At 37.8% G+C, this 12044-nt stretch overlaps 1 protein-coding gene across 6 annotated transcripts in view; it reads right to left on the minus strand.

The window, feature by feature from the left end:
- Positions 1-12044, minus strand: part of SH3KBP1 (SH3 domain containing kinase binding protein 1) — a 229643-nt gene that overhangs the window by 13331 nt on the left and 204268 nt on the right. For 5 of the 6 annotated variants that reach the window (XM_054189028.1, XM_054189020.1, XM_054189011.1 and 2 more), the window contains 2 exons: positions 11094-11256; positions 5773-5858 (listed from right to left, as the gene is read on the minus strand). In XM_054189028.1, the coding sequence (XP_054045003.1) occupies positions 5773-5858; positions 11094-11256 (249 nt within the window). Of the gene's footprint in view, positions 1-2052; positions 2145-5772; positions 5859-11093; positions 11257-12044 lie in introns of all 6 variants that reach the window. The other variant, XR_008464532.1, reaches the window with a different exon arrangement.

A 12044-nucleotide genomic window follows, 5' to 3' on the forward strand; every position in this document is an offset into this window, starting at 1 on the left:
ATCCCTGATTACAATATTTAAAATTCACAACTATGTTTACGGGTGATTTTGATTCACTGACATAAATATTACAACTTAACCCAGTTGGGTAATTCTGCTCCTTTGCTTCGCTCTATTAAAATGAGCACGAACAGCAGGATAAAAAGAAATAACCGGTTTAGGCAGATTTCAGTCTTCGTTATATGAGTCACATTTTGTCCTCCAACCCTTATATTTACCAGTATTTTCTTTTTTCCAACTTTTACTCTGTGTCTTCAGGCAAAATAATTATAATGTCTCACAGTATAACAGCCTGTGATTTAAAGACAAACTCACTCCATTCTACAGCCTTTCACTGGAAAGATTCTCTGTCTTTTTCCCTAGTGTGGGCCAAATCTTATTAGGTCACTTTTTCTTCCAGTCAGAGGCACGGCAATCGCCTCTCCTAACAAATATGAGCACAGAACAGCTCTAGAACAACTGCAAATGCAACTCAAGGAAGCACGACATACTGAAGATTTTTGTTTGTTTGTTTGTTTATTCGATATTTTCAAGTAGGGTATTTTTAACTACCTTTCCAGGCAAGTTAGCAGCAGGCTTGGGGGGAGAGAGAGAAAAACAGTATGGCTAATAATGTGAGTTCAGCCAGTACTTCATGATCCTCCACAGCAAATGCTCTGAAGATTAAAGTCTGAGGAAATGCTGAAAAATGGACTCACATTAACCAGCTTTCAGGGAATCTCCTAAGAAAATTCACACCAACGCTATATGTTTAAGCAGGAATCAATAGAAGACATATGTGCTTTACATTAGTGCTGATGAAGATTATTAACTGCTTTCATAAATACTATGCAAAATGTGTAAAGAGCCAGGAAAAACATGGGAAAGATGCATCCGCTTGGCTCTGTGTGCGAAGCGCCTGTGCAGCGCAGTCTTTTTGCAAAGCACAGAAACTGCTTCTTGTGTGGATTAACTGAGCATTTCCACAGTAGATATATTATTTTTATTTCTTTGTGGCTTATTCTTCAAATCGCTTAAATCTGTATGATTTTAAGTGCTAAATGATTTCAAAGTGAGTTTATTTTGCATAGACAAGTCTTGTTTCAGGATTGCAGGATTCCAAAGTCTGTGTGTATATATTGTTAAAAGGTTTAGGATTAATCCTGACTTGCAGAAATAACTCAATACCAATAATTAATTGGAATAATTCAGTAATTTCTGTAAGCATTAGTTTTTGATCGAGTAAGCTATTATATGTGCTAGATGTTTCTATCATTGCATTGGCCCTCAGATATAACAATTCTTTATGAAATTAAAAAGAAACACATAACCTAAAAAAAAGTCAAGTTATGCAATAAGGCATTAATTTAAGCTGTTGAAATCAATGTAATTCTACATAAGGACTACTCTTCTGTTGGTAGAACAGGGCTTACTTTCAGGGTGGCTTATGTTGCTTTAGAAGCATTTTAAGCTAAGCTCAAGACCCATTCTCAATCCAGAACAGTTATTGGTATGTGAGACTTTATAAAAGATGTAACTACTTTGATTTAACCACAGCAATATTGGAGACAAAGTCTTGGGTGATGTAACCGTGACGTAAACTGCTCCACTGAGAGCCAGTGAGCTCTTCTCAAATTTCTGTCTTTTGTTCTGTTGGGATTTTTTTCCTCTTTCAGACTAGAGAACCACCCTAGCATGCTGCTAAATATTTTCATTTTCTAACATGTAAGGACATCACAATGAAATACATGCATTAAACTCTGCGATGACGCCATCTGTCTGTAAGAACCACAGCATGGACAAACTGCACATGCAAACTCTATATGTCACTTGTGTCACTAAAATTTCTTACAGTACAATAAAATAAACTATAGTGATTTCTTTTTTCAGTGCTATTGTGCAAGATTTTCTGTCACAGTACACTCAATTTCAACTTCTAATTAAAAAAAAAAATCTGTAATAGCCATTTATACATTAGGTGTTCTACAAAATACTTCTTTTTGTATTTGTTATGCATTGTCAACTAAAGCAAAGACAGGACAGAGAAGAAATGGAAAAAACCAAAAGCCTTACCCTCATGAAATGAAGAAGAGTTACCCATGGCAAAGAGATGTAAATGGGAAAAGCTGGATGAAAGATGTGTGGAAAGGAAAGTAAAGGCATCACTGAAAACAGGGAAAAAGAAAACAAAAGAAGAAGTGAGGAGGAATGGGGAATGGTTCCTCTTAAATATTATATTCTGAAGGCTAGTTTTCCAATGGTTTTTGTAAGGATTGTGGAAAGAAGCAAAGGCATGAACAACAGTAGTAATAGCTGCCATTGTATCTACAGTCAGCAGTGATGTTGCTGAACAGGACTTGCTCTTGTCAGTACAGATTGCAAAATTGTAATCAGTGCTGTATTATCATCAAGTAATTTAAGTGCCAAGTCACAACTCTGCAGAACATGCTAGTGAAATCAAGCCATGCGCTAACATCTACATAAAAATAACTTTTTTATATATGCAACTGACAGAATGTTATGCACTGTACTACACATCACTTCAGCCTTGCTCAAGCATTTGTGAATTCCTGATCGGGAAAGCCGACTGAACGTTTTTAAAGGTGTTTTTAAAGTTATGAGGTTTTCTGGCTAGACAACACTGATCCACGGGTGGAATATTACTTTAGAAAATAAACAGAAAAATGCCATTTCTGAAACAAGCGATGTTTAACACACTGTTCTAGAATAGGGGACCTGGACAGAATACAAGTTTTGAACATGGATGTCCCAATTCCCCTCTGCATATTGCTTCTCAACTGTTGATGGAATTACTGATTTTGTTTTGCTGATAATTTGTTTGGGTTTTTTGTGAGATGGCATATGGAAGGACCCTGTACCTTCTCCTCCCTCGTTGTAAAGATTTTGGTCTTATCATGACAAAGAAAAGCAACCAGTTTAGAAATCCTTAAAAAGGTTTCACAGAATGGAAAACTGCTCTCCATCCAGCTTTAGTATGCTTTGCTTTTATAACCAAAACTGTCTCTCCAGTGCTTTTCTACATCTCTCTGCTTTGAAAGAAAGACCGAGAGCTTTAGATTGGCTATAGGGCTGAGAACGCAACAGCCACTATCCAGGTTAACGCGGCTAGTGCAGAAAAAGCCAGAAGAGTGCTGTATTATTCATTTTCAGTCCATGATTGATCATCAGTACTTCACATAAGCAAGAAGAGGGTGAGGCAACTTGCAACTGACTGCTGCTCTTCCCTCTGTCCTCTCCGAGAGCTTGAATGGCACTGGGGCTAATGGAAGAGTAAAGAGGAGCCCAGTAACCAATAACCAGAATGATCATAAACCCGAGCTTCTGCGATTTAACTTCCATTTTCTTTCAAAGGCTACTGCTAAGCCCCACCTTGTCTGTCACATAGGTCCACTCTAATTTATTGTGTAAATCTGGATTACTGAAAAGACATCAAATGGTAGATCTAATCAGATCCATTTTGACTGGAAGGATGAACCTCAGAGAAGCTGAGGCTGTCCTCCCCACAGAGTACATGACACCGGGGTAACATTGGGAACACACATCACAGCTAAATATTAGCTGGATTCACACTGCCTGATCCATCATTGTTTTGGAATACACTGGACAACTCCACTCACTCATACATCATCTTTACTAACAACTCATTTAGCCACAAGATTTCTCCAACCCATTGTTCTCCTTGTAAATAAATAAAAAAATCTAACACATTTATCATAAATCTTTCCAATTACACTGCTCATAAACTGTCCTGAACTCCAAACCTCTCCTCATAGTGAAAGACGTTAATCCACAGTGAATTGTTTTGGCTTATTAAGTTGTAATTTATTACTCTAACCTCTCTTAAAAGGCTGTTTATTTCTTTAACAATATTTTACATGAGCCGTCAGAAGTCCCCTGAAAATTTGTAACAGTTATGATCTTTGGGTCCACTTTCATTCCAAAATCATAATTTATTTCTTTTTTTTTTTTTCATGAGTTGTCTAACAGGCTAGAATGACATGATTTGCCCTTGTAAATGCCATCCTGGTTTGACCCTATCAAGTTATACTTATCTAAGTATTCACACTATTTTATCCTTGGGCTCAATAGGTTCCCCTTGTTAATGGTAACAGGAGGGCATTAGCTAAACCCTTTGCAACATGTGTGTGGTTTAGTTTATGGACTCTTGTTGGCTCCTATTATACATTAAAAAAAACCAAAACAACAACACAAAAAAACCAACATCTAAGTTCCGGAAATGAATAAAAATTACTAGAAATCATATTTCCTACCTAACCTTTTACAGGTTGTTAAAAAACAAAACAAAACAAAAAACAGAAAACAAACCCAGAAAAAAATACAAAACACTGTAAGCTTTTATCCTGATAATGATTCCAAGGAAATTAGCACAAGGATTAAAAAATGTTTACTTCCATCACACCACTACATGTTATTTGCACTCACAGCTTTCTCTTTTAAGTGAGCAAAGGCTTACATATTTTGAAGCAAATTTGTAAACATGGGTAACAGCACTAAATGGTAAAATTTGACTGCATTCCCATACCATCCCTTATTATTAATCTCTACAATAAAAATATTCATGCAACTTATCACAAGCTTCAATTTTTCCATGTTTATCCCAAATGAAAATCTGTGAAAAACATACTACTTGCTTCTCCATAAGAATGTTACTATCATAAACCATAGCAACAGCAGAAGGTTAAAAAAAAGCAGACATATGGATGCTGAAAAGCTCATAAACCTACGTGAAATTGATTTAGCATTTTATTGTTACACTGCAATTAAAATCCATCTATAACTTAGGGCTCTGCTTCCAAGTCCAAAGAAAAGGCAGGTTTGGCTGTTGAAAGTATATATTTCACAGAAATGTTTTACTAATAAAGCAGTCTGGGTAGAAACCACCTCACCAAAATAACATTTAATGCCGCCAGCAAAAGGTAGTTTTTACACATTCAGGGTACCCTGGTTCTGCCTTTTATAAAAACAGGTCTCTCGCGGCACAGCTGCGACTGGGGAGGAGAGCGACGGCAGCAGCTGTCGCTGGCGTATTTCTAAGTAGAGGTAGAAGATGGCTGTCGCGGCTTTTGCTTACAGCCCTGGGACAAGAGTCAGGGCACCTTGCTTTCCAACGCCACTTACTGCAGCAGTCACCCCAGCAAACATCTCTCCTGCACTGCCAACTTGAGAAGGAAGGAGGGCGAGAGAAGACAGAAAAATAACCTACTGTTACTCCTTTCCAGGTGATTTCCCGATTAAACTGTTTGGAACACAAATTTATTACTTTCAAGAGAAATGTAGACTACTTTTAATTGGTGTTTGCAGTAAAATTTATTCAGATTGACCTCAATTGGGTCTCTATCCCTTTGTATTGGAAAGTGTAAAGATTACTAACTGCACCAAAACCACAATCTTTTGCAGCATTAAAAATATGGCAGCACTAATATTACATCTGTTAAACAAGCATGACTTATTATTGTTGGCCTTCTCACTTGTTTCAAACTTTTAAACAGAAATAACAAAAGCCCTTCTATTCAAAATAGATCACCATTCCATATTTCCTTTTAAAATTCTTTTTAAACAGAAAACCCCAACAAACCTTTTTTAAGTAAAGCAGAAATGATCCTTTAATCCTGCAGTTAAAATCTGATATAAATGCACACACATTCATTGCCAAATCCTCAATCTGCCTTTTGGATCATAACAAAGTCACTAAAAAGCAGAGTTTTACACTATACGTTTCTTAGGCAAACTATAAAAAGCACTATAACTTACCGATGTCATTGCTTCTTTCAGAGGAGTCTTTCTCTAGAGTGCCGGACACTGTACTGCCCACTAATTCCACTTTTGGACTATCACTCCTACATTTGGATCAAGAAGAGGAGATATTTTATTGGAGTTTTTGTGTGGGTTACAGTAAATTGATAGACAAGTTGCAATTAATAATGAGAGAGGGAAATATTCTTCCTTTGTAGCACCAGAGTAATAGCAATGTGTCAGAGAGAGCAATCACCAGTAAGAAGACATGCTGTATGGATTAACCTTATCTCATTTCTCCTTAACACCTGTCAAAAAAGCCTATTTTAGACACCGTAGCGTCCTGAGTAATTCTTCAGATGTTCACAGCATCTCAACATGAAGGAAATCTAAGGGCAAAGGGACATCTTTATTCATAACTGTTTCTAATTAATTGGCTTGCATAAACTATAGCAATGGGAGATCTAGAATGCTGCAGAAAGGGAGAGAACCTCAAGCTAGCATTGTGCATTTCAGCAAAGGGACATCCTTATTCATAATTGTTTCTAATTAATTGGCTTGCATAAACTATAGCAATGGGAGATCTAGAATGCTGCAGAAAGGGAGAGAACCTCAAGCCAGCATTGTGCATTTCAGCGGTTCCTAGTATTTACTCATAAACGCAGCTCTTCCACCAAAAGAACATCTTTATTTAGAGGATTTATTTATGCATGCTGCTTATGAGATTAGACTATGAATATTGTTTCCACAGGTCTAAAGAAACAAGATCACCTAGTCTGTCTGAAAATGTCTTTGGAATAGGCAAGTGTCAAGAGTTGTGATACTTTATACAGAGGAACTATTTTTAAATCAAACAGGAGCTCAAACATAAGCAACATGATTATTCTCTCTTTGTAGAACTTTATATCCCACAACTACTCAAGTTTACTAAAATAATCTGGCTATTGAAACAATTAATTAAAAAAGATCCAGTGGTAGGCAAATAGCTTGGCATTGCATAGGTCACACAGACAAATCCCTGTGACATTTACTGTGATAACAACTGTCCAATTAATGCAATAATTACCATCATTATCAGGTCAACTAATGAATATCATAGTTTTTCCACAATGACTATTCCCAGCGTAGCGCTGTAACATTTATGATATACCTCAGGTACCCAAATTATGGGTAAAAATATAGATCTTGTCCCTGATACAACCCAGGCAGATGTGCATTTCTACAAACAGCAGTAATTAGCCATTGACAGTAAAATACATTGCAAGCTCCTGAATCTCGTTGATTTTTTTCATTTGTCTCTGCTTTTGATGCCATAAGCTGACGACAGATGGCCTGAACCTCAACTCATGGCAGCAGTTTATGAGTAATACACAAAGTGGTTGGAAACCCTGTTTCAGACTTCAGGAAGACTGTGATAAAGAGCCTGAAAATTTGTGTTAAAAACCAGAGGAAGTCACAGATTAAGTGAACATACATCCCGTTAAACACTGTGGTAGGGTGACAAGTATTCTATGAACTAAGAAAGACAGGCAACCAGTTTACGACCTGAAAAACAAACCAGTCCTACACAGCTATCAATAGGGCAGGCAGTCTGCGCCATGAAGAAAAGAAAAGAAATTTAACACATTCCTAGAAAAAATGTAGTAATTGGCAAGATGATTAATAAGGATATTCTCCAAGTGATCTACCTGATCAATTAGTTTTCTTATCTTTTGGCCTTTAACTTTCTTTAAAAAATTGCTTATATATTTGTAAATCTATAAGTTTCTTGGCTGACGGGGCAATGAGCATCTGACTGCATACTCTGTTTTGCACACATATATTTCCCAGCAAACTGAGAGCACCATGTGAGTTGGAAGTGCTCTAGGAAATGTGTGAGTATGGTTTTGGAGAAGATTCTTAGGATGGTGTGATTCAGGGCTGAAAGTCACAACATTTACCATTTGACTATAAAAGATACCAAGATGTGTGACATCAACCCCACAAAAAACCCAGTTCCGCTGTAAACCTGGCTCCGCCATCAAAAGAATCAGTGGGCTTATTATGCAAATCTACATCCATACTGTCGCGAAAGGAGCGGAGCCATGCCTTCTTGGTCACAGCATCTCCCTCCCTCTGCTCGTGCCCATGCAGATAGGCTGACAGCTTGACCAGACAAATTATCAGCCTGAAAGAAAGCCCACACTAATAGAAATCCCCCTGCAAACTGATTAATTGCCATCTGGAGCAGCTCCCTGACCCATATGGCTGGATGGCTGCACAATGCTGGTGCTAACATAAGGGAGGCTGCGGGAACGGGCTGCCAGGAGAGGGAACCTGCTCCTGTTAGCAGCAGCATGGACACAGATTGGTTTAGACTGATTGTAAAAATGCCCTTTCTGTAGGTCTTTATGGCTTGCCTACTCCAGAGAATTGACTCATCAGTAAATGGTATAATCACAGGTATGTCTAAATAAGCTGTGAAGCCTTTGGAGCAAATTGACAGCTATTCTCTGTCCCGCATGGTTTTTTGTCTCTCCTATTACCCTTGAAGCCCTAACCTGCCTCCAAGGAAGGAGGATTATATTTAAATGGAAAAACATTCATTGCCACAAGAAGTCAGTGAGATGCATAAGATGCAGGCCACTTATTCAGAACAGAAAAATACCCTCTTCTGCTCAGCAGCTGCCATGGAAATCTCATGAGGCTCACGTTGTAACTACAGCAATTTTTTCCTCAGGATGAGGTACTAGTTTTGTCTGGGATAGAGTTAATTTTCTTTATAGCAGCCTGCATGGTGCTATGTTTTGGATTTGTGATGAAAACAGTGTTGATTACAAAGGGGTGTTTTGGTTATTGCTGACCAGTGCTTACACAGTGTCAAGGTATTCTCTGTTTCTCACGCTGCCCCAGCAGTGAGCAGGCTGGGGGGGCACAAGAAGCTGGGAAGGGACACAGGCAGGACAGCTGACCCCAACTGACCAAAGCGATATCCCATGTCATACAAGGCCATGTTCAGCAATAAAAGCTGGGGGAAGAAGGAGGAAGAAGGGGAAGTTCAGAGTTACGGCATTTGTCTTCCCAAGTCACCACTACCTGTGATGAAGCCCTGCCTTCCTTGGGATGGCGGAACACCTGCCAACAGATAAAGCGTTTGCTTTATCTGTTTAACTGTCTTTAACTCAACCCACGAGTTTTCTCACTTTTGCCCTTCCGATTCTCACCTCCGTCCCACTGTGGGGGAGTGAGTGAGCGGCTGGGTGGGGCTGAGCTGCCCATCGGGGTTAAACCACGACAGGTCAGCAAAAATTCTGCTGGTTCAATTTTTATTCAAATTGCTTTAGGTTTTTCAGATTCTGGAAATGGACACCAGCAGGTCTTAAAAAATATTTACTATCTTATTAAACTGAACCAATTGAAAAACAAACCACCTTTATTGAAGTGACTGCTTCCATTTCAAGTTTCACATTTCTTAATTATTCAAGTAATTAAAAGTCTATTCCATGGATTATTTCATTATGTGAACTTTCCGCCCTCTTCCTACAAGACACCCTTACAAGTTAGACCTTACCAGGCAGAACAGCTATATGAAATAACTCCATTAATTTGAATTAGCTGATAAAGAAATTCATAGGGAAACTGCTAGCACTGTGATCATCAATGTGCATCATCATCTTAAAAAAACATCTTTCTAATTTGTAACCTAACTACTGTTACAAGTAAAATTCTTTCAAATATAATGGTATTAGATAAAAAGAAAGAACCATTTTTTCTCTGTGCTAGACATAGCAGAGTTTGGACAATTAAAAACATAACAGGGTTACTGTTTAGATCTGCTTTTTCACTTTGTTAACATGAAAACTGAAGTACTTTAAAAATGCATGGTTCATTTATGCAATTTTTTACTTAGAAAAAAGGAAAACAGAAGAGAAATAAAACATCCCTCCACAATTCTAAATGTTTAAAATATTTATAATATGTTTAAAATATTCCAGGCAAAGGATGGAACAAAAGAATAGCTACCCCGTTGCATGCCTAGCCAGTGAACAGAACACTGGGGTATGTATTGCCAAGACGACATCACTTAGCTAAATCTAAAGGTCGTAGCAAATGCTTGCTTTTCCAAGCACGCCCAAGTGACCAGCAGGTGTGGACTATATTTTGGAACAACAGGGCAAGCGTGTTTAAAGCCAAGAAGTCCACAAGAAGTTGTGGCAATAGCACCTGGATAGACGACTAAGTTCTCAGAGATGCACAGCCAAAGCACTTCAGTAAGATGAAACTGTCAGCACAAGGCAGGCACCGTTTTTTTATTTTATGTGTCTCAGACTTCACACTGAGAGCATTTAATGAAACATATGTGGAGGAATGAGGGGAATCAATGTCTAGGATTTCTATTTTATTCCACTCTACCCTATACACCAATTCTGGTATTTAATTCACCATTAGCATACTTGAACTCCAGTAGTTCAATGGCAGATAATTTTTCTATCAGTACAATAGTAAAATTATTTCTATGCCTGTATTCTAGCTGCAAGATGTGCAGCCTGCCCATTTTAGGTAACTGCTTCTTTCTGGTTTTCACCTATTTCTATCCACTATGCGTAAAGGAAGCCTACAGTGCACAACCCAGATGCCGATGACTAATACAACCATCTAGACTTGATGAAGACTACAGGCTTTAATTTCTGCAACCTCTGCTTTTCCAAGCTCTGGCAGAGATTAAATGGAGTTGTGTTGTCATGTCCAATTCCGCAGTGCTCCTCAAAGGCTGTAACCACCTCTGATAAAGAGCATCATCTAACTATAGAATAACAACCAACATTAGAGCATGAACACTTGACAGCAGTATTCTGCAGTGGCACCAGCTTAAAGAACATTCTGTGAAGACACATACACATGTATTTTGCTAAAAATTGATGTAAAATGATCAAAGAAAACAGACCGAAACCAAGATGACAGTACTTGAAACATGCATTGTCTAATGCTGTTCCTCAGTACAATCCAAGCTTTTGCTAAGCTAGAGTAATTAGAGTTAAACTCAGAAAGTCAATATCAGCGCAACATTCTGATGCAGATATTTCCCACGTATTCTGCACTGGAAACTATGATGTTGCAGTTAATGGTGTGTTCATCAGTAGAAATTAATTAGTAACGAACAGTCTCAGACTATTAATCTCGAGAAGATAGTTATGACCCAGCCAGATGACTAGAAGGCTTTTCTTTTTTCTTTTTTTTTTTTGTTCTTTAAATACAGTTTACCGTGAAATAAATTGTGACATTAACTGTTAAATCTAAGTTCTTTAAATGTGTGTTTTTTCCACTAATCCCAAAAGCACTGGACAGAGGAAAAACAATACCTTGTATGAGTCACAGGCACAACTGGTCTTTCTGGTCGTCTCGGGGGCAAGGTACCAGGTCTATTCACAGAATTTGCTTTGGGTGGCCGAGGTTTCTTCGGAGGTATAGCAGGAACTGAAGGCTTCTGCAAGTCTAACTGTTTTTGCTCTCTCTCTGATCTTTCTTTAAATCAATTATTTCCCGAAAAAAAGAACACGGATATTATTAAGTGGAATTCATTTGCACTCACAAGTCTACAATTAAACAAGAAATCTTCAACTGTAGATACACTGTGTACAAAGAAAAAGCTTATCTCCTTTCCACTTTGGTCCTATATCATTCTTTATTTGAAATAACATGCTTACCACAAATCAGTTGTTTGCTCTGCCTGACTGCTCTGCCTGTAATTCCTCATGGCTGAAATGTGCGTGCAGTGTCTGAATGGGAATGCTATTTCTAATTTTAGTAACTCGCCAATTTCTGAGTGTAAAAAATAAGAATGGCAAAAAATTACCTATCACATGGAACAATTTCCCATGAGCACAACTTATATCAAATTCTAATATAAAACAATATTAAGTTAGAAGGTCACAAAAATAATTATGCTGGATATTCTTAACATCTCTTGAACAAACAGAGAATTATCGATTCTGGGGGAAAAAAAAAGTGTATTTCAAGTGAACTACAATTAAATGAAAATACAAGCATTAAAATTTAGTGGTTTGGCAGGATGTAAACCCCTTGGAAAAATCAGACCTTTCATTCAGGTTTTTAAGCACAGACTTATATACTGAATTTTTCAGCTTGACAATGAAAAACTGGATCATTTGCAGAACTGATTATGCATAGTTAGGAAGTGTCACCATACCAATATTCAATGCCAAATATGCAGTGCTTGTGAGTATGTAAAGTACAATACACATGAATAACTCTTGTAAATAATATGCTCTAAATTCATACTACAAAACAAA

Source organism: Rissa tridactyla, chromosome 1 (assembly GCF_028500815.1).
Source record: "Rissa tridactyla isolate bRisTri1 chromosome 1, bRisTri1.patW.cur.20221130, whole genome shotgun sequence".
Taxonomy (NCBI): domain Eukaryota; kingdom Metazoa; phylum Chordata; class Aves; order Charadriiformes; family Laridae; genus Rissa; species Rissa tridactyla.